The sequence below is a fragment of the Doryrhamphus excisus genome, chromosome 9 (genome assembly GCF_030265055.1).
Source record: "Doryrhamphus excisus isolate RoL2022-K1 chromosome 9, RoL_Dexc_1.0, whole genome shotgun sequence".
NCBI classification, from domain to species: Eukaryota; Metazoa; Chordata; class Actinopteri; order Syngnathiformes; family Syngnathidae; genus Doryrhamphus; species Doryrhamphus excisus.
In genome coordinates this window covers 1,231,022-1,253,500 of record NC_080474.1, presented here as the reverse complement: position 1 = coordinate 1,253,500, position 22,479 = coordinate 1,231,022, and the positions used below count along the sequence as shown (strand labels likewise).

Below are 22,479 nucleotides of genomic sequence, written 5' to 3'. Positions count from 1 at the left end.
TGCTTTTAAGTATTTCAACTTTTAACATACCAGCTGGCAACATGACTTTCAAGTCGGATGTCTTATTCAGTAAAAAAAAAAAAATAATAAATCGTAGTTTGATGTGGTGATAGTATGACAATAAAAATTAGACAAATAATTCAAGGCATAAAATTATTAAAATTATTAAAAATAATTAAAAAAATATTTAAATTTTTAAAAAAATTTATTAAAAAATTATTTAAAAATTATTTAAAAATTATTTAAAAATTATTTTAAAATATTTAAAAAATATTAAAAAATTATTTAAAATTACTTAAAATTATTTAAAATTATTAAAAAATTATTAAAAATCATTAAAATCATTACAATTATTAAAATTATTAAAATTATAAGCGTAAAATCATGTGTGTTAAATATATGTTCTGGCCCCCCACACAATTTTGTTAACTCAATGCGGCCCATGAGTCAAAAAGTTTGCCCACCCCTGGTTTAGGGATAAGTTATTCCAAGCGAACCCCTTCAGAAGACTAAATCCTAGACATCTGTATATGAAACATTTGATATCCATATTAAAAACGGTGTGTAAATCCTTTCATACATGGTCACATGAATTAAAAAAAGTTGAGTTTTACCTGCCACTTCCTCCTGGACCTGGAATCCAGGCGCCCTCTGCTCTCCGGTGACTGCAACACAAACGTAAGGAATTCAAACTCCCGGAATGCCAAACCCTGTCATATGGTGCAAGACTAAGCATAAGTGAAAAGTCGTGCATCCATATTAGTTTTGACTGACTTTAGTGACACTAAATGTTGGACACAAAGACCAGTCCCTGGTCTCCCAGACCCTGAAGAAGAAGTTGTGGCAGTGTAGGTGGAAAAAGAGTGTGGAAGAGTGCCAACAAAAGCATGCAGATGCCAACCTTTGGTCACCAAGCTGCGCTCAGCATCCCCGGCTGAGGTTTTGCAAGAGAAAGCGCCCCCGTGTCCAGGTCCCCATTTCTTAACACCCATACAGCACAGGGGGCCGTCCCGTTTCGGAGAGTACGACACAGAGTCCACAACACTCAAGCAGCCGTAAAGCCAAATGGCAGACATTCGGGGAAGCCCCTTCATAACACAACACAGCCCGGGGCTGCAGTTCTGGACCAACAGCTCTCGGGGGAGCGGGATCAGGAAGTCGGGGCGGGCGCCGAGATCAGCATTGGGGAACGTGTCCAGGAAATAAAGTTGGCTGACGAGGCCGTAAGGTCTCTGGGAGCAGGGAGGCACCGATCCCGGCTTCTCCCCCATCTTTTCCTGGTCTGGGATCTCGGGAGAATCCTGCGTGTTCTCCACGTCGGCCTGTGACGCCGCATGCACGGAATCGGTCGCGATGGCGCACTCGGATTTGACATTTGCCTCTTTAGCTGGGTGAGAATAATAGTTAGGAAGAGTCATTAGGGGTCACAGTGGGCTGCTCACACCTGCCATCAACTGCTATGAACACGTATGCTAACACGTTAGTGACACGCTTGCTTAAACATGATACACACGTGACAGTGACCGGTTCACACCAGACAGTAAACGCAACACATTCACAGACAACCTGTCAATATCAGGTGCGAACAGCCTCTAACGCTAAAGGGGTCAGTAAGGGTGGCTGGATGAGGTTAGCGAGCTACAGCGGTGGGATGGAGATCAATTGGGGACACATCACAGACGCAGCGAGGAAGCGGGGTGGAGGACTGGGATGGACCAGATAGAGAGACACATCGACAAAGAAGAAAGGTAAAGCACCTTCCACAGTGAGCCGAGCAGAGGAGCTGTTCTGGCCGTGTCGGTTGGTGGCGGTACAGCGGTACATGCCCTGGTCGGACACGCCGACGCCCTGGATCACCAGGGATAAGAGTCCGCCGCTCTGAGAGCTCCTCACCCGCTCCGTGACCGCGTTCCGGCCGTCGTGATCCCACGCCACCCCGACAAAGGGCTGTCCGTCAAAGGAGCAGCAGAACTCGGCCATCTCACCGCTTTTGACCCGGACGTCCCGCAGTTCCATCAGCAGTTTGGGCCTCGGGTACAATTCGATTTCAATGTGATTGTCTGTGCTCTCCATTTCAACTTCTACTCTCCGCCAAGATGTGGAGGAGCTCTCAGAGAAGCACTCGGTAAACTCGGTAAGTGTCCGAGTCTCGAGTGTCTGACTTAGCCGAGCCTCAGCCCCAGTGCTTGCCATGCTAGCTAAGGTTTTACCATCTGGGCAGTAAGAAAGAGTAGAAGCATTAAGTCAACACAGGATTCTGCGGACGTACGCTTCCGCTCAAAAGTTTGGGATCGCTTGGAAATTTTTGGGACAGTCTTGGGATATGAAGTCCAGCATCCTGAAGTCGACGCTTCACTGTTGATGCCGACACTGGTGTGTCCTGTGAGGCGTCTTTGTCTTAAACTACACACTATCAGATATTTGTGCAGCGTTTTTCTGTCCTTGTTAGACCCAGTTTGTGCTGCTCTCTGAAGAGAGTAGTTAACAGCACGGTAAGAGATTTTAGTTTTAGTTTAGATTTTTAGATGGCTTTTCTAATCATCTATTAGCCTTATAAAAGGATGAACTTGGATTAGCAGCCATACCAGGAGATTGATGCAGAGGACTGACAGTTGTTGATAGTAGGCCTCTATGCAAAAATGGACATCCTTCTTTCAAAATCATTTTAATTGTTTGTGAAATGGATGAAAATGTGTTTTTCTTTGGAAAACACACGCTCGGATATGTCTTCTTGCACAGTTCTGCAGCGTTTTTCTGTCCTTGTTAGACCCAGTTTGTGAAAATAATTTTAATTGTTTGTGAAATGGATAAAAAATGTTTGTAAAATGCATGAAAATGTGTTTTTCTTTGGAAAACACACTCTCAGATATGTCTTCTTGTACAGTTCTGCAGCGTTTTTCTGTCCTCGTTAGATCCAGTTTGTGAAAATCATTTTAATTGTTTGTGACATGGATAAAAAATGTTTGTAAAATGCATGAAAATGTGTTTTTCTTTGGAAAACACACTCTCAGATATGTCTTCTTGGATAGTACTGCAGCGTTTGTCTGTCCTTGTTAGACCCAGTTTGTGAAAATCATTTTCATTGTTTGTGACATGGATAAAAAATGTTTGTAAAATGCATGAAAATGTGTTTTTCTTTGGAAAACACACTCTCAGATATGTCTTCTTGCACAGTTCTGCAGCGTTTTTCTGTCCTCGTTAGACCCAGTTTGTGAAAATCATTTTAATTGTTTGTGAAATGGATAAAAAATGTTTTCAAAATGTAAAATGCATGAAAATGTGTTTTTCTTTGGAAAACAAAAAAATTTGCAAATGATCCCAAACTTTTGAGCGGTAGTGAATTTAGTGGAACACAGTAGTCTGGATCAGTGAGTGAATGTAAGTAATGAACATAAGCACTGTCAATCATGCAAACTTGACTGACGGCAAACAGTCGGGGAAAAAACTGAAATATAGGTGCCTGAAAGACCACGTTGAAAGTACATGTTGAACTTGACATTTTCATGACGTACATCGCCCACCCATTAGCATATGTGATGCTAATCTGGCCTCCATGAGCTAAGCTAACATGTACTTTTGGCCTCAGATTACTGATATTTTTTGCTTGACTAAAAGAGGCAATACTTGGAACGGCATGCTACCTTGCTAATTGTACCTCTAACCAGGAACCAAAACAACGTGCACATCACAAGACTCATTGGCTGAGCGTGTCATGTGACCAGCCACCAGTGACAGCTTGGTCTTCATGCCGCCGACTCATCTTCACGAAAGGACTCACCGTCGATATTGAGAGTGGCAGCACATGTGACCATTCCTGCCGAGTTCCTGGCAACACATGAGTACTCTCCTTCATGGTCGAAGGACGCTCGGGAAATGTTCAACTGGCAGATGTTGCCAAAACGAGACATCTTGAAGATGTCCGACTGCCTGATCTCTCGGTCGTTCCAGAACCAGCATATCTGCAGATCTGGACCAGGAGTGGCGATAAACAGTCAAGATCATAACAAGGGATGAAATGAGATGATATGGGAATTGATAGCGTATGCAAGCAACGTTACCGTCCCCGGAAACGGTACACTCCAGCTGTGCGGAATGGCCCGATGAAACCAGGATGTCTCGCATGGGAGAAACAAGGACTGGAGCAGAGACCTGGACCGTAACTTCTTCAGCAACTACAAAACGGGAAAAAGATCTTCTCTTATTATCCAGACGCAAATTATCTTCAGTCAGGAGCATCACATGTACCGACCTTCCACGGTGAGAGGGGCGGAGCTCGCCGCCTCGCCGTAGTCGTTCTTGACCTCACAGCTGTAGACAGCGGCATCCTCGGGAAAGACCTCCAGCAGCAGCAACGTGTGCTCGTCGTCGTCATGAAGGAACTTGCACATGTAGCTGGTACAGAGAGCCTGCGAGTCCTTGTACCAGGTCACCTGCGGCTGCGGGAGACCGCTCACTTGCACCGAGAAGCGAACCGATTTGCCCGACATCACGGTCTGGGGCTGCATGGGGCGGACCACCTGGGGAGGTTCGGGAACTGGGGACAGAAAACAGAAGAGAACTTGGGATGTCAGTCGATGAACCAAACATAATTAATCACTATTTTCTGCAGTTAACTGGTGATTAATAACTATTTAAAATACCTTAAGTTTAAAATAAAATAAAATAAAATAAAATAAAATAAAATAAAATAAAATAAAATAAAATAAAATAAAATAAAATAAAATAAAATAAAATAAAATAAAATAAAATAAGATAAAAAATAAAATAAAATAAAATAAAAAAAATAAAATAAAAAAAAAAAAATAAAATAAAATAAAATAAAAAAAATAAAATAAAATAAAATAAAATAAAATAAAATAAAAAAAAAATACCTTAAGTTAGTATAGTATAGTTAGTATTTTCTTATTATACTACGCTTGCTTTAACTACACGGTGCGTTTCACAAAACAGTGGGCACGACCGTGCATCAGTCACGCTGTTGTTTTTTTCGTCTGCTTGCTTCGACAGGTTTAATAAGTCATTTGGATAACTACAATACATATAGTAATATGTATAAAATTTACATGTTTAAGCCCCCACCCCACCCCATTTCCGGTTATGCCCCACCCACTCCAAGCACGGCAACAGATTTCACAAAACAGCGGGCACGACCGTGCATCAGTCACGCTGTTGTTGTTTTTTTTCGTCTTTTTGCTTCGGCTAGTTTAATAAGTCATTTGGATAACTACAATGCATATAATAATATGTATAAAATTTACATGTTTAAGCCCACCCCATTTCCGGTTATGCCCCACCCATTCCGAGCACAGCAACGGATTTCACAAAATAGCGAGCACGAACGTGCATCAGTCACGCTGTTGTTGTTTTTTTCGTCTACTTGCTTCGGCTGGTTTAATAAGTCATTTGGATAACTATCTAAAATTGGAAAACTAAAAATGACATGTTTAAGCCCCTCCCACCCCACTTCCGGTTATGCCCCACCCACTCCGAGCACATCAACGGATACAGATATGAAACATTGTGGCGTTAAACACAACTTTCTTTGGTGTTTCCATGCACGGGTTGGGTTAAAAAAAATAGCGGCGCTAAAGGGCATCTGTCGCAGGTCACGTTTGGAGAAACGTTGGAGATCTTACGTGTCACGTGAAGGTTCATGGAGCTTTTGTTCTTTCCGGCGACAAAGGTGTACTCTCCGCCGTCGCTTCTGTACGTCTCAGCGATGGTAAGACGGTGGAGCTTCCTGATGGTGACATAGCTGAAACGCTCCTCTGAGGAGAATTGGATCTCCACGTCGTTCCTCATCCAACGGCCTTCCACATCGTCCTCACTCACTTCAAACTCAAAAGTCGCTCTTTGTCTCTCGACGACCTAAAATATGAACACCAAAGATGTTATTTGTCGAGACTGTTGCAGATGCTAAAGTTGCGTATTCTGGTAGAAGCAACCAGGAAGCCACTCACAGCAATGTTCTTGTTGGTGGGCTCCGAGATCTTGATGTCCCGTCCCTCCACGGCAAGGTTCCCCTTGGACATGCTGGACCCGGCCACAGCGGTGTATTCTCCCACGTCCGACAGTCGGACAGAGGGCAAAATCAGGCGGTGCACAAACTTCTCGGAGGTCATCTTGTATCTGCAGGAAAAACCAATGGAGACTTTTCAATTCCCAGTTCTGCTTCGGTCTTTGGGGGGGGGGGGGGTGGGGGGGGGGTGGGGGGGGGGTGTTTGACTGGAAGAAGCTCAGTCACCTGTCCGACGTCTCCAGCTCCTGACCGTCCTTCATCCACATCACCTGGATGTTTGGTTCCGAAACTTCACACTCGAAGGTTGCTCTCTTCTTTTCGGTGATCTTTAAGTCCTTCAAGTGTTTGGTGAATTCAACAACACGAGCTACAAAGAAGAAAAGGAACAGGAGAAGGCGAGTTATTATTATTATTATTATTATTAATATGCTAGGAGACCCAAGTTCAATCCCACCCTGGAGTCTGCATGCGTGGGTTTTCTCCGAGTACTCCGGTTTCCTCCCACATTCCAAAAACATGCTAGGTTAATTAGCCACTCCAAATTGTCCATAGGTATGAATGTGAGTGTGAATGGTTGTTTGTCTATATGTGCCCTGTGATTGGCTGGCGACCAGTCCAGGGTGTACCCCGCCTCTCGCCCCAAGACCCTCGTGAGGATAAGTGGTAGAAAATGAATGAATGAATGATTCGGTTGAGCTGGTTTCATAATGAGTGTTAAGTTGGTGTGTGATGAGTTTAGTATGAGTTTTTTGTATTCCGATGTTTTTTTTTTGTGCTCTAATTCAAAGCATTCACGGACCAAATCAGTGATTCAGAAATGTCCAAAAATTTCTCCGATTTTCATCCATCCAAAAAAATCCCAAAATGCTACCGTATTTTTCCCATTGAAAATAAATGGGTCAATTTTCAGACGTATTTCTCAATACACGTTTCTCAAGAGATTTAAACCTTAAACCAGTTACTATGGTACCCATTATGTCATTGGATGATCATATCACCTTGTATAAAAAATAAAAAATAATAAAAAATGAATAAATTAAAAAATTAAAAATTAAAAAAATAAAGTTAAAAAAAAAAACTTAAACTATATTAGGAAAGCAGGAAGTGAACAAATGTAACAGTTAGTGATTGTAAAAGTACCAGATGGAGGGGTAGGATTTAATAACCTTTGCTTCTTCCTACTCCTTTTGGACATGTGGAACTGGGAACTGATTATCTGATGCATGTTCAAATGGAATTAAACCATTAGCATTAGCATTAGCATTAGCATTAGCATTAGCATTAGCATTAGCATTAGCATTACCATTACCATTACCATTACCAAACCCAGCCAAAGGTTTCCAGTACTATCATGCTGTTTTCATTAGTGTTGAAGTGAACATCTGAACACGGCATTGAACCTAGAAAAGTCAGTAGCAGGTTGATTCTTACCTTCCACGTAAACCTTGGCGCTGGTTCCAGAAGACCCGGCCATGAAGGCGTATTCGGCGCTGTCGCCAAAATGAACGTTCCTGATGCTCAGCGTGTGAGTGAGCTGTTTGCATCGCGCTTGGCATCGATCCGTCGAGCGGATGGCGACGCCGTTCTTCATCCATTTGTAGGAAATTCCCTCGTAGTTCACGTTAACCTCCAGTGTGACCGTGTCCTTCTCCTGAGCGTTGACGTCTTCCAGCATGGTTGAGATGACGATGGCTGAAGAAGAAAACATTTGCGTCAATCACCAAAACCTGTTCTCCCTTCCAGCGTTCGGGATTCCCGGTAAAAACGAACTTACGGTTGATGGTGAGCGTGGCAGAGACTCGGTCTTTACCGCACACAAAGGTGTACTCGGCGGAGTCCTCCATGCAGGTGTTCATGATCTTCAGTTGGTGGACCTTTCCTTGGACCACCATCCTGAACTTCTCGCTCATCTCCATCTCCATGCCGTCCTTCAACCAGGTGGAGGGGACGTTGAAGTGCGACACTTCACACTCGAAGTTGGCCGCCTGGGTCTCAGCCACTTCCACGTTGCTCAAGGGTCTGGTCACACGAAGAGCTGAGGGATAAAAGTGAGAGTGGGTTGCTGAGGATGTGCTGGACCCACAGTTCTTCTGACCACGGCTGTCAAACTTCATAATAATAATAATGATGATAATAATAATAATGATAATAATAATAATAAATAATAATGATAATGATGAAAATGATAACAATAATAATCAGCATCATCATAATCATAATAATGACAATAATGATAATAATGATGATAACAATGATGATAATGATAATAATGACAATGATGAAAATGATAACAATAATAATAATAATAATCATCATCATCATAATCATAATAACCATAATAATGATAATGATAATAATAATGATGATGATGATGATAATGATGATAATGATGATAACGATGATAATAATGATGATGATGATGATGATGATAATGATAATAATAATGATGATGATAATAATGATGATAATGATAATAATGATGATAATATTCATGCTAATGATAATAATGATGATGATAATAATAATGATGATCATGATGATAATAATGATGATGATAATGATGATGATAATAATAATAATGATGATAATAATGCTAATGACAATGATGAAAATGATAACAATAATAATCATCATCATCATCATAATAATAATAATAATGATAATGATGATGATGATGATAATGAGAATAATAATAATGATGATGATAATAATAATAATGATGATGATAATAATGATGATGATAATAATGTTAATAAGAATAATAATGATGATGATAATAATGTTAAAGAATAATAATAATGATGATAATGATAATGATAATAAGGATGATGATGATGATGATGATGATAATAATAATAATGATGATAATATTCATGCTAATGATAATAATGATGATGATGATGATAATAATAATAATGATGATCATGATGATAATGATGATAATAATGATGATGATAATAATAATAATGATGATAATAATGCTAATGATGATGATAATAATAATAATACTAAATAATAATGATGATGATAATAATGATGATAATAATAATGATAATAATAATAACGATAATAATAATAATAATGATAACAATGATAATGATGATAATAATGATAATGATAATAATAACAATAACAATAACGGCCATGACATATTGCCAGCCGTACAGTAGCCAGCCCGAGCACCCCGTGTTACTTACACTCGACGGTGAGGTGGGCGCTGCAGCGTAGATGTCCCACCACGGCCGTGTACTCCCCCTCTTTGCTGGCGTTGACGTCCTGCACCACCAGCTTATGCGTCTTCTTCTCTGAGGTCATCCTGTAGTGCTCGTTGGCCTTCAGCTCCGTGCTGTTGAACATCCACTTCACGGGTACGTCGTCTTCCGAGATGCCCAACTCGAACACGGCGGTCGCTCCCAGCAGCGAGGTGACGTCCTTGGGTTTCTTCAGGATCTTGATGGCTGTGAGGAACAAGTGGATGTGATGCGTTAGGCGGCCATTGCTCCCTAAAGGCGGCCTTAAACCCTCAAGCGCTTACTTTCAACGTTCAAGCGGGCGTTGGCCGACAGTTTCCCCAGCTTGAAGGAATACACGGATTCATCTTGGGTGTTGCAGTTCCTGATCTTCAAGGTATGCACGGTGCCGCTGACCGTCACTTCGTATTTGTCGCTTTGCTTGATCTCGATCCCGTTCTTGATCCACTGGGCGCCCCTCACGTTCTGGTGAGTCAGCTCCAGGCTGAACACGGCGTCTTGCGTCTGGACCACGTTGGCATTCTTCATCGTCTTCTTCACCTTCACGGCTGTGGAAGAAAACAACGGAGGTAGCTTGTGAGCGACTAGTGCTTGGACCAGCGCAGGCGGACCAGACCGCTTTCTCCATTTTCAGAGTAAGAGTGTGGAAAATAATCGATAATTCATCGCGATGCGTTTGTGGGTTCACACCCCATATGCTGTTCCCTAGGTGCCCTGAATGCACCATCATTATTTGGCGTTTTGTATTGAATACGGACGGAAGCCGTCCCTGCAGCAAGTGTCCCTTAAAGTACACACTCTCAGATATTTGTCTTCTTCTTGTTGTGCAGCGTTTTTCTGTCCTTGTTAGACCCAGTTTGTGCTGCTCTCTGAAAGGCTCCCTAAAATGTCCGTAAGCCCCCCTAAATAACTTTATATTTTTTATTGATTTTTAAAAAAAATTATTGATTTTTTTTTTACAAAAAAAATCTTCTGAGAAATTATATATAATAGGGTAAAAGCAGGCCCCCTAAAATGTTTGTATCCCTCCTAAATAATTTAATATTTTTTTATTGATTTTTTAAAATTTTGTATTCATTTTTTTTTATTTTGTTTTTTACAAAACAAATCTCTGACAAATTTCATATAATAGGGAAAAAGCAGGCCCTCCTAAATAATTTGATATTTTTTATTGATTTTTTAATTTTTTTATTGATTTTGTTTTTTTTTTACAAAAAAAATCTCTGACAAATTATATATAATATGGCAAAAGCAGGCTCTCTAAAATGTTCATATCCCTCCTGAATAATTTAATATTTTTTATTGATTTTTAAAATTTTTAAATTAATTTTGTTTATTTTTTATTGATATTTTTTTACAAAAAAATCTCTGACAAATTTCATATAATAGGGAAAAGCAGGCTCCCTAAAATGTTCATAAGCCCTGCTAAATAATTTTATATTTTTTTTTGATTTTTATTTATTTTTTACCAAAAAAAATTTGTCTTCTTCTTGTTGTGCAGCGTTTTTCTGTCCTTGTTAGACCCAGTTTGTGCTGCTCTCTGAAAGGCTCCCTAAAATGTCCGTAAGCCCCCCTAAATAACTTTATATTTTTTATTGATTTAAAAAAAAATGTATTGATTTTTTTTTTACAAAAAAAAATCTTCTGACAAATTATATATAATAGGGTAAAAGCAGGCCCCCTAAAATGTTTGTATCCCTCCTAAATAATTTAATATTTTTTTATAGATTTTTTAAAATTTTGTATTCATTTTTTTTTTATTTTGTTTTTTACAAAACAAATCTCTGACAAATTTCATATAATAGGGAAAAAGCAGGCCCTCCTAAATATTTTGATATTTTTTATTGATTTTTTAATTTTTTTATTGATTTTGGGTTTTTTTTACAAAAAAAATCTCTGACAAATTATATATAATATGGCAAAAGCAGGCTCTCTAAAATGTTCATATCCCTCCTGAATAATTTAATATTTTTTATTGATTTTTAAAAATTTTTAATTAAATTTTGTTTATTTTTTATTGATTTTTTTTACAAAAAAAATCTCTGACAAATTTCATATAATAGGGAAAAGCAGGCTCCCTAAGATGTTCATAAGCCCTGCTAAATAATTTTATATTTTTTATTGATTTTTATTTATTTTTTACCAAAAAAAATTGTCTTCTTCTTGTTGTGCAGCGTTTTTCTGTCCTTGTTAGACCCAGTTTGTGCTGCTCTCTGAAAGGAGTAGTTAACAGCATGGTAATAGATTTAGTTTTTGTTTCGATTTTTTTTGTTTTTTAATTTATTAACCTTATAAAAGGATTAACTTTCTCGATTTTAATATCGTCGATATCGAAGATACCGTCCCACGTCAACTGGGACCTACCTTCAACTTTCAGACCGGCCGTGGTCTTGGAGCTGGCGATCTGGTAGGTGTACTCTCCAATGTCGGCGCCCTTAGTGATGACGATAACGAGGCGTCTGACGGCGCCATTCACCTCGCTCAGCACGTTGTCGCTGAAGTCCACGGGCTGGCCGTCCTTCAGCCACTTGCCTTCCACGGACGGGTTAGCAACCTCGCACTCCAGCTCGGCGGTCTGCGAGTCTGCCACCACCAAGTCCTGAAGCGGTTTCTTGATGGCGCCGCCTGGTGACAAGACAGAACGTCAGAACGTCAAGGAACACGAGTAGGTTCCTGCCGAGTCAATTCCCGCATACCCGAGACGGTGAGCGAAGCGCTGCATGTCTTTTCGCCGGCGGCAAACACGTATTCGCCTTCTTCGTCCTTCATGGCATTCAAAATGGTCAGACTGTGGCGCTTGTTTTTCGACTCCATCTTGTATTTTCCTCCGGCTTTGAGCGGCTGTCTCTTAAAAGTCCAAAAGGCATCGATGCCTGGGTGGGAGACTTCCACTTCAAAAATAACGTTCTCCGACTCGGCGCACTCTTTGTCCATCATCGGAGTCATGATCTGGATGGCTGTGGAGACCAAAGAGTCATTACGAGGTCATTACGCGACAAAACGATGAATTCTTCGTGAATTCTTCGTCCAACTTACTCTGCACGGACAAAGTACACTCGGTGTCGGCTCGTCCAACCACCAGTTTGTAGCGTCCTTCATCTGAGGCGAAGGTCCTGTTGAAGACCAGGCGCTGCTTGGCTCCCTTGGCGACCATTTGGACTCTGTCGCTGGGGGTCATGGCTTTATCGTCGTGGTACCACTTGACCGAGCTGATGTCTTGAGCGGAAATCTTGGCCTCCAGGACGGTCTTGGTGCCTTCAATGGTGCTCGTGTCCTTCAACGGGCTCATGATGCCGATAGCTACGTTGTAAAATAAAATATGTTCATTTGTCAAAACGCACCAAGAACGGCCGCACGATGTTGGAATTCGAAGATTCAGACTCACTTCGAATATTCAGCTTGGCGGCGGTGGAGATCTCCTGATCGGGAACCACGAATGAATAAACGCCGACGTCGTCCTTCCTGGTGTCCTCAATCAGGAGTTTGTGGATCTGTTTGTCGATGACGATGTGCACCCGGTCCGAGACGGTTACCACTTTTCCGTCTTTCATCCAGGTTCCTTCCACGTTCTCCTGCGAGAACTTGACCTCCATCTGAGCAATGTCACCCTCACAGAGGGCGAGATCGGCTAAAGGCTGCATCAGCGTCACCGGGCGGACTGAAACAGGAAACAGCTTATGAGTCGCGCTCGTTTCCTGTTTTTATTTCAATGCAGCGAGAATAATAAATAAAAGATTATCTGTCTACATTAGGGCGTGGCAAACTTTACTATCAAACAGTTACATCATTAGGCCTATTTTAGGGGGGCTTCAGACCCCCTAAAATGTTCTTAAGCCCCCCTAAATAATTTGTTTTTTTTTTTATTGATTTTTTTTTGACAGATTTTTTTTACCAAATAAATCTCTGACAAATTTCATATAATAGGGCAAAATATTATCAAACAGTTACATCATTAGGCCTATTTTAGGGGGGATTCAGACCCCCTAAAATGTTCTTAAGCCCCCCTAAATAATTTGTTTTTTTTTTAATTGATTTTTTTTTGACAGATTTTTTTTTACCAAATAAATCTCTGACAAATTTCATATAATAGGGCAAAATATTATCAAACAGTTACATCATTAGGCCTATTTTAGGGGGGCTTCAGACCCCCTAAAATGTTCTTAAGCCCCCCATAAATAATTTGATTTTTTTTATATATATATATTTTTTTGACAGATTTTTTTTACCAAATAAATCTCTGACAAATTTCATATAATAGGGCAAAATATTATCAAACAGTTACATCATTAGGCCTATTTTAGGGGGGCTTCAGACCCCCTAAAATGTTCTTAAGCCCCCCATAAATAATTTGATTTTTTTTTATATTTTTTTTTTTGACAGATTTTTTTTTACCAAATAAATCTCTGACAAATTTCATATAATAGGGCAAAATATTATCAAACAGTTACATCATTAGGCCTATTTTAGGGGGGATTCAGACCCCCTAAAATGTTCTTAAGCCCCCCATAAATAATTTGATTTTTTTTTATATATTTTTTTTTGACAGATTTTTTTTTACCAAATAAATCTCTGACAAATTTCATATAATAGGGCAAAATATTATGAAACAGTTACATCATTAGGCCTATTTTAGGGGGGATTCAGACCCCCTAAAATGTTCTTAAGCCCCCCATAAATAATTTGATTTTTTTTTATATTTTTTTTTTTGACAGATTTTTTTTTACCAAATAAATCTCTGACAAATTTCATATAATAGGGCAAAATATTATCAAACAGTTACATCATTAGGCCTATTTTAGGGGGGATTCAGACCCCCTAAAATGTTCTTAAGCCCTCCTAAATAATTTGATATTTTTTGATAGATTTTTTTTGATAGATTTTTTTTTACCAAATAAATCTCTGACAAATTTCATATAATAGGGCAAAAGCAGGCCACCTAAAATGTTCATAAGCCCTCCTAAATAATTTTATATTTTTTATTGATTTTTTAAAAACATTTTATTGATTTGTTTTTTCATTTTTTAATGATGTTTTTACAAAATAATCTCTGACAAATTTCATATAATAGGGAAAAAGCAGGCTCCCTTAAATGTCCGTAAGCCCTCCTAAATAACTTTATATTTTTTATTGATTTTTAAAAAAATTTTATTGATTTTTTTTTACAAAAAAATTATCTGACAAATTATATATAATAGGGCAAAAGCAGGCCCCATAAAATGTTCGTATCCCTCCTAAATAATTTAATATTTTTTATTGATGTTTTAAATATTTTAATTAATTTTGTTTATTTTTTATTGTTTTTTTTTACGAAAAAATCTCTGACAAATTTCCTATAATAGGGAAAAAGCAGGCTCCCTAAAATGTCCATAAGCCCTCCTAAATAACTCTATATTTTTTATTGATTTTTAAAAAATTGTTATTGATTTTTTTTACAAAAAAAATCTCTGACAAATTATATATAATAGGTCAAAAGCAGACCCCATAAAATGTTCGTATCCCTCCTAAATAATTTAATGTTTTTTATTGATTTTTTTAAAATTTTGTATTCATTTTTTTTATTTTGTTTTTTACAAAAAAAATCTCTGACAAATTTCATATAATAAGGAAAAAGCAGGCTCCCTAAAATATCCGTATGCCCTCCTAAATAATTTGATATTTTTTTAATTGATTTTTACAATTTTTTATTGATTTTGTTTTTTTTTTAACAAAAAAATATCTGACAAATTATATATAATATGGCAAAAGCAGGCTCTTTAAAATGTTCGTATCCCTCCTAAATAATTTTATATTTTTTATTGATTTTTTTTTTATTTTAATTAATTTTGTTTATTTTTTATTGATTTTTTTTTTACAAATTATATATAATAGGGCAAAAGCAGGCTCCCTAAAATGTTCGTAAGCTCTCCTAAATAATTTGATATTTTTTATTGATTTTTATTTATTTTTATTGATATTTTTTTTTACAAAAATCTCTGACAAATGATATATAATCGGGCAAAAGCAGGCCCCCTAAATGTTCCTAATCACTGACCAAGCATTTTCAGGACTCACATTTCATCTTGAGGGACGCGGTGGTCTTCATTTGGCCCACGGTGAAGGAGTACTGGCCCTGGTCTTCCTTCTTGACGTCCTTGATGGACAGGCTGTGTCGTCCGCGCCGTGAAGAGATGACATGCTTGCTGCTGGGGGACAACTGCTTGTCTCCGAAGAACCACACGCCCTCAGCATCTTCACGAGACAGCTCCACCTCAAACTCTCCAGAGTAGGTCTCTGGCACCTCGGTACTCTCCAGATGTTTCAGGATCTCCAGCGGTGCTCCTGTTGGTCCCACAACGTAGATGTAGATGCACGTCACAAAGTGTTCTATTTATCTACCAATACATTTACGGTTGATGTACGCACCTTCGACGTTCAGCCTGGCGCTCGTGCGGATGTGATCGTCGTCTACGACCACGCAGGAATATTCGGCATCGTCTCTCATTTCGAGCATCAGCACAGACAGGAAGTGAACTTTCCTGTCCGAGTGCATCCTGAACTTGTCACCGGAGAAGATGTCCATGTTGTCCTTCAACCACTTGACCTTGACGAAGGGTTCGTTGGTTTCACACTCAAAGGTGGCCATGGTGTCCTTCTCTTTGGCGCTGATGTCCTCCAGCGTCTGCGTGAAGGTGATGACTTGCTTTGCTGCAGGATTCAAACAACAACGTGTCAACACGTCAAACCTCAATTTAATTAGATGCACATTGTGGAGTCATAGAAATGTTAATTATAATAATTCATCAAAAAACTACATTGAATATTTCCTTCATAATACAAGTAAATATAGTCCATAGGTCCATAGGTATGAATGTGAGTGTGAATGGTTGTTTGTCTATATGTGCCCTGTGATTGGCTGGCCACCAGTCCAGGGTGGACCCCGCCTCTCGGGGCCTCTCTATCCCAGCCAAGACGGCTGGGATAGGCTCCAGCACCCCCGTAACCCTCGTGAGGATATGCAGTAGAAAATGAATGAATGAGTTCTCCTCCTATTTTGTGTGGAAGTGGTAACTTTTTGGCTTCATATTTTGTCTTTCCCCACCCTCGGCCATCTCTGTGTGGAGTTTGCATGTTCTCCCCGTGCATGCGTGGGTTTTCTCCGGGTACTCCGGTTTCCTCCCACATTCCAAAAACATGCTAGGTTAATTAGCCACTCCAAATTGTCCATAGGTATGAATGTGAGTGTGAATGGTTGTTTGTCTATATGTGCCCTGTGATTGGCTGGCTGGCCACCAGTCCAGGGTGGACCCCGCCTCTCGCCCTAAGACGGCTGGGATAGGCTCCAGCACCCCCGCAATCCTTGTGAGGATAAGTGGTAGAAAATGAATGAATGAATGAGTTCTCCTATTTTGTGTGGAAGTGGTAACCTTTTGGCTACTGATTTTGTCTTTCCCCACCCTCGGCCATCTCTGTGTGGAGTTTGCATGTTCTCCCCGTGCACGCGTGGGTTTTCTCCGGGTACTCCGGTTTCCTCCCACATTCCAAAAACATGCTAGGTTAATTAGCGACTCCAAATTGTCCATAGGTATGAATGTGAGTGTGAATGGTTGTTTGTCTATATGTGCTCTGTGATTGGCTGGCTGGCCACCAGTCCAGGGTGGACCCCGCCTCTCGCCCAAAGACGGCTGGGATAGGCTCCAGCACCCCCGCAATCCTTGTGAGGATAAGTGGTAGAAAATGAATGAATGAATGAGTTCTCCTCCTATTTTGTGTGGAAGTGGTAACTTTTTGTCTTCTTATTCTTATGGTTGTTTGTCTATATGTGCCCTGTGATTGGCTGGCCACCAGTCCAGGTTGGACCCCGTCTCTGAGATAAAAACACCCGACGCAGTGTTTTTCAGGCCATCTCCGCGACCCCCAAATATGACCTCACCTTGCACCAGAAGAAAGGCGTGACTTGAGGTCTCTCCAGCGGAGTTGATGGCTTTGACCATGATGCTAGCAGAATCCTCAGCTCTGACGTCTTTGATGACCAACTCACAAACATGGTCTTCCGGCCAGAACCAGTAAACCCGTTCAGTCTCTTCCATCTGAACCCCGTTCTTGAACCACTGGCACTCGGGTTTCGGTCTGCCAACAACCCGAACCCTGAACTTCACTTCATCTCCTTGCGCTACCGTCTGACTCGAGATACGATCCAGGATTTTGGGAGCTTCCATGCTAGCCGATAGCTTCACCCTCTCCGGTTTGAGCGCTTTGGCAGTCGCTCGTCGCTCTTCCTCTTTTTTCTTCTCTGCCTCCTCCTTCTCCTTGGCATGATGGAGGAGCTCTTCCTTGGTCTTCTTCAGCAGATCCTCATAGGACTCATCCCTCTTCCGAGACTTGAGTTCCACAGCGGTGATAGACTCATAATAGCCCTCCTCGGTTCTGCGCTTGAATTTGCTCCTCAGTTCCTCCGATTCCTCGGTGGATTTTTCGTGAACGATCCTCTGAGCTTTCTTCAGCTTGATCACCTCCTTCAGCTGACTGTCTTCTGAGGGTTTCTCCACCTTCACCACCTCAAAGGGAGTCTTTCCAGGTTCCGGCGCAGTCTCGGCCGCTTTGGTCTCAGGAACCCTGCGAAGGTGCATCCTGAAGTCCTCCTTCTGCTGAATCTCCAGCTTAACGGTATGCTCGGCGGAGCCCAGGTTGTTGTCGGCAACGACTCGGACCTCCCCTGAATCGTAGGACTTGATGTCTACGATCTCCAAGTAGTAAATTCCATCGTAACGAAGTCTGTATCGCTTGCTCTTGCGGATAAGTTGCCCATTCAGGTACCAGTTGACCTTGGGGGAAGGGTAGCCGGTCACTCTGCAGCGGAATCTGGCCGTGTCACCCTCCAAGACCCGGACGGGTTCGGGCAAAAGTACGATCTCCGGTTTCATTTTGTCAGTCTCCTCGTCGGCAGTCACTCCGGCGGGTCCTCCCTCGTGAGCCATGCGTTCCATCTCGTCGATTCGGTGAGCTCCCTTTCTTCCTTCGGGGAGCTGACTTTCCTCCACAAGGCCTTTTTCATCCTTGACAATGAGGGTGGCCGAGGTCTGGTCCACGCCGAACTTGTTGGTGGCTCTGCACGTGATGACGCCGCTGTCTCTGGCGTAAGCGGCTTCATAGTCCAGGCTGCAGTAGCCGAATTCGTTGACCATGCGGAGCCGGTTAGCGGCCGCCAGGGGTTTTCCGTCATGGAGCCACTCCACCACCATGGTGGGGTCACCGATCGGAGTCAGTCTGCACTCGAAATGAGCAGGGCCAAACTTCTTCATTCGAACGGAGGTCAGTTTCTTCTTGAATTGCGGTTTCTGTTGCATCTCCTTATCGTAAAGGTCTCCTTCCTCCCACTGCTCTTGGCCATAGCGGAGATGAAGAGGCTCCAGCTCGGGAGCGGCGATCTCTTTGGCTTTGTAGGTTCCTTTGGGAATAATGAGCTTCCGCTCTGGTTCCGGCTCGGCGTAGTCCAACTCCACATTGACTCTGCAGCGGGTGGTGTCCCTGCCGGCCTTGTTGATGGCTGTGGCGGTGTACCAAGCGCTGTCTGAACCTGACACAGATGGGATCTGGAATGTTGCTTCTCCTTTGGTTCCTTCAATCCTGAAACACACGTTTTGTCAGGTTATTTCGATTCTTTTCTTTGGAGTAGTAAAACCCAAATTCAAATGTCATCCAATACTTCTCCACGAGAGAAGAGAAATATGAGCTCAGGGAAGAAGTACATTTGAAACACTTCTATGCTAGGACTACGTTAGCATTAGCATAGCATTTCAGTATGTGGAATCAAACTATGGAATGGATTGAGTAAGGAAATCAAACAATGCACACAACGATGAGCCAATTCAAGAAACAGGATGAAGACACACGATGTCATTGGATGGTCATATCACCTCGTACTTCGGTATGGGACAAAAAAAAAAAAATAAAAAATATTTTTTTTAATTTTGAAAATTTTAACATTTTTAAACAAAATTAAAACAAATAAAAAATGTATAAAAATTAATACAATTAATTTTAAAATGATGTCATTGTTGTATGGTCATATCACCTCGTACTTCGGTACGTGACAAAAAATTAAAATTAAAATTAAAATTAAAATTAAAATTAAAATTAAAATTAAAATTAAAATTAAAATTAAAATTAAAATTAAAATTAAAATTAAAATTAAAATTAAAATTAAAATTAAAATTAAAATTAAAATTAAAATTAAAATTAAAAAATAAATATAATAATTTAAAAAATACTTAAATTATATTAGAAAGCAGGAAGTGAACAAATGTAACAGTTACTGAACAAATGTAACAGTTACGGATAGTAAAAGTCCTTTTGGACATGTGGAACTGGGAACTGATTATGGGATGCACTCAATTGGAATCTGATGCATGTTCAAATGAAATTAAACCATTACCATTACCATTACCATTACCATTACCATTACCATTACCATTACCATTACCATTACCATTACCAAATACAGGGTAGTAGCGGGAAGGGTTAACATACTTGATATGCGGGTGCTTGTGAGGTGTGATGATGTCACTGTTTTTAAGCCAGACGATATCAGGCAACGGGTTCCCAATGGCTTTGACCGCCAGTTCCACCAGAGTCCCCTGCTTGACACTGATGTTCCTCAGCTTATCCGTGAACTGTGGACGCACCAAGGTTTCTTTGGCTGGACAAAAACATTAAAAATAATTCAACAATTAAAACAACAGATGACGTCTGGTTGGCGTCTTCAAAGTAGTCACCAACGTTACCATCGACAGCGAGCGTGACAGAGATCGAAGAACGTCCAGCTCTGTTCTGAGCCACGACCGTCCACTCGCCGGAGTCGTGTGGCGTGGCTGGGACGATGATCAACGACTGAGTACCATCCTCCTTAATGACAATCTTGTGAGTGTAGTCGCTGACCACTTGTTGTCCTGAGGATGTGATGACCTCATTAAAAACCGTTACGTGCTTCTCCAGAACCTTAGTTTCCCAATGGATCACTATCTGCTACGTACCGTTGTGGAACCAGTATGTGTCAGGCATGGGTCTGCCCACAACCTTCAGGTCAAATCTGGCGGTTTGCCCCTCGGAGCATTTACACGAGCTCGGCTTCACAACAAAGACGGGCTTATAGAGTCTCTCCAGTTGAGCTTCATCTGTGTCGTCAAGCCGACGGGCAGGAGAACGTCCGGGAGAACGGCTGGGAGAACGGCCCGGTGAGCGGCTCAGAGAGCGCGGGGATGTGGACCTGAGATAGAAAGCTCGGTTAAAAGGATTCACGAAGAGAACTTGGACTGTTCGATGAAGGATCATCGAACATACCGGATCCTCTGCATGGCTGGCTGTGGGGTGTATCTCTGAGGCGACGCTGCGCCGGAAGACTCGACGTAGAGCTTCCCGGAGCTGACGGCATTCCCTTTCATATTGGAAGCCAAGGCAGTGTACACACCCTCGTCTTCTGGGAGAACCACCGGCAGACGCAGGCTAGAACGTCCGTCCTGAAGAACCTCCATCTGGTATCGTCCACCGGACTGGATACGCTGGCCATCTTTGTACCAAGCGATCTATCAAAAAAAAAATGCATTAAGGTGTATGAATTGAGAACGTGAGAATCCACTGAGAAGAAAAACAAAAACCTTTGGCAGAGGCGTTCCAGCCATCTTGCAGTGGAACGTGACGCCCATTCCTTCCATGATGCGGTAGTTTTTAACTGGTGTGTCAAAGGTCGGCTGCATCGCTTCATCATCGGCGGCGGTCACCATCAGTTCTCCGTCTTCTGTCACCAGTTCTCTGTAGCTCATCCGCATGATGGGAAGTTCAATCTCCTGGATGATTCTCTGCTCCATGACGGACAGGTGGAAGTCCTGCAAATCAAACAATTTAGTCCGTAGTCACGTTTACATGACGGGTTTTTCCCTTTCCGAATGATCTTTCCGAAAACAATGGTATACATGGAAAGGAATATTCCAATCGCGCCGCTATAATCAACCAGAATAGTCAATGGGGCATGCCCAGTAAACTGACCCATTTATTTTCAATGGGAAAAATACGGTAGAGTTTTGGGATTTTTTTGGATGGATGAAAATCGGAGAATTTTTTGGACATTTCTGAATCACTGATTTGGTCCGTGAATGCTTTGATTTAGAGCACAAAAAACATCGGAATACAAAAAACTTATACTAAACTCATCACACACCAACTTAACACTCAAAAGGTATAATTATGAAGTCCGCTCAACCGAATCATTCATTCATTCATTTTCTACCACTTATCTTCACGAGGGTTGCGGGGGGGGGCGAGAGGCGGGGTACACCCTGGACTAGTGGCCAGCCAATCACAGGGCACATATAGACAAACAACCATTCACACTCACATTCATACCTATGGACAATTTGGAGTGGCTAATTAACCTAGCATGTTTTTGGAATGTGTTAGTGTTCTTACAAAAAGAACACTAAACTCATCACACACCAACTTAACGCTCAAAAAGGTATAATTATGAAACCAGCTCAACCGAATCATTCATTCATTTTCTACCGCTTATTCTCACGAGGGTCGCAGGGGGTGCTGGCGCCTATCCCAGCTGTCTTCAGGCGAGAGGCGGGGTCAGCCAATTCCAGAGCACATATAGACAAACAACCATTCACACTCACATTCATACCTATGGACAATTTGGAGTCGCCAATTAACCTAGCATGTTTTTGGAATGTGTTAGTGTTCTCACAAAAAGAACACTAAACTCATCACACACCAACTTAACGCTCAAAAAGGTATAATTATGAAACCAGCTCAACCGAATCATTCATTCATTCATTTTCTACCGCTTATTCTCACGAGGGTCGCAGGGGGTGCTGGAACCCTGGTCTCCTAGCTGTGAGGTCTGCGCGCTAACCACTTGACCACCGTGCCGCAATAAAACCGGACATGTGAAAGGCGTTTAGAAGGGTTTAGATTCTGTTCCACAGATGGCGCTAATGCCCAGGAAAGCTGCTTGCCAACCGCCAATAAACAACAGAAGAAGAACAACTTTCCGTTTGAGCGATACCTCAATCGGATTGGGAATCGTAAAGGAATATTCCATTCGGATTGGCACTTTTCTTTGGGAATGAGGTGTTTACAAAGGTTAGATTCTTTCCGTTTGAGCAAATAACCCGAATGGAATTAGGAATATTTGGATCCACGTATACGTGGATTGTGACAGATGATGAACATCAA

General features: G+C 41.2%; 1 protein-coding gene across 2 annotated transcripts in view; it reads right to left on the bottom strand.

Annotated features, from left to right (window-relative positions):
• LOC131136273 (titin-like) overlaps positions 1 to 22,479 on the bottom strand; it is a 196,852-nt gene that overhangs the window by 162,954 nt on the left and 11,419 nt on the right. For both annotated transcript variants that reach the window (XM_058082950.1, XM_058082951.1), the window contains exons 15-39: positions 20,901 to 21,128; positions 20,587 to 20,828; positions 20,280 to 20,512; positions 20,031 to 20,195; positions 19,777 to 19,945; positions 17,180 to 18,873; positions 15,673 to 15,954; positions 15,322 to 15,588; positions 12,656 to 12,928; positions 12,307 to 12,570; positions 11,967 to 12,227; positions 11,635 to 11,895; positions 9,555 to 9,818; positions 9,217 to 9,477; positions 7,794 to 8,054; positions 7,451 to 7,711; positions 6,245 to 6,386; positions 5,961 to 6,129; positions 5,637 to 5,868; positions 4,250 to 4,534; positions 4,059 to 4,172; positions 3,779 to 3,967; positions 1,758 to 2,213; positions 902 to 1,387; positions 615 to 665 (exon numbers count right to left, since the gene is read on the bottom strand). In XM_058082950.1, coding sequence (XP_057938933.1) covers positions 615 to 665; positions 902 to 1,387; positions 1,758 to 2,213; positions 3,779 to 3,967; positions 4,059 to 4,172; positions 4,250 to 4,534; positions 5,637 to 5,868; positions 5,961 to 6,129; positions 6,245 to 6,386; positions 7,451 to 7,711; positions 7,794 to 8,054; positions 9,217 to 9,477; positions 9,555 to 9,818; positions 11,635 to 11,895; positions 11,967 to 12,227; positions 12,307 to 12,570; positions 12,656 to 12,928; positions 15,322 to 15,588; positions 15,673 to 15,954; positions 17,180 to 18,873; positions 19,777 to 19,945; positions 20,031 to 20,195; positions 20,280 to 20,512; positions 20,587 to 20,828; positions 20,901 to 21,128 — 7,510 coding nt within the window. The remainder of the gene's footprint in view (positions 1 to 614; positions 666 to 901; positions 1,388 to 1,757; positions 2,214 to 3,778; positions 3,968 to 4,058; positions 4,173 to 4,249; positions 4,535 to 5,636; positions 5,869 to 5,960; positions 6,130 to 6,244; positions 6,387 to 7,450; positions 7,712 to 7,793; positions 8,055 to 9,216; positions 9,478 to 9,554; positions 9,819 to 11,634; positions 11,896 to 11,966; positions 12,228 to 12,306; positions 12,571 to 12,655; positions 12,929 to 15,321; positions 15,589 to 15,672; positions 15,955 to 17,179; positions 18,874 to 19,776; positions 19,946 to 20,030; positions 20,196 to 20,279; positions 20,513 to 20,586; positions 20,829 to 20,900; positions 21,129 to 22,479) is intronic.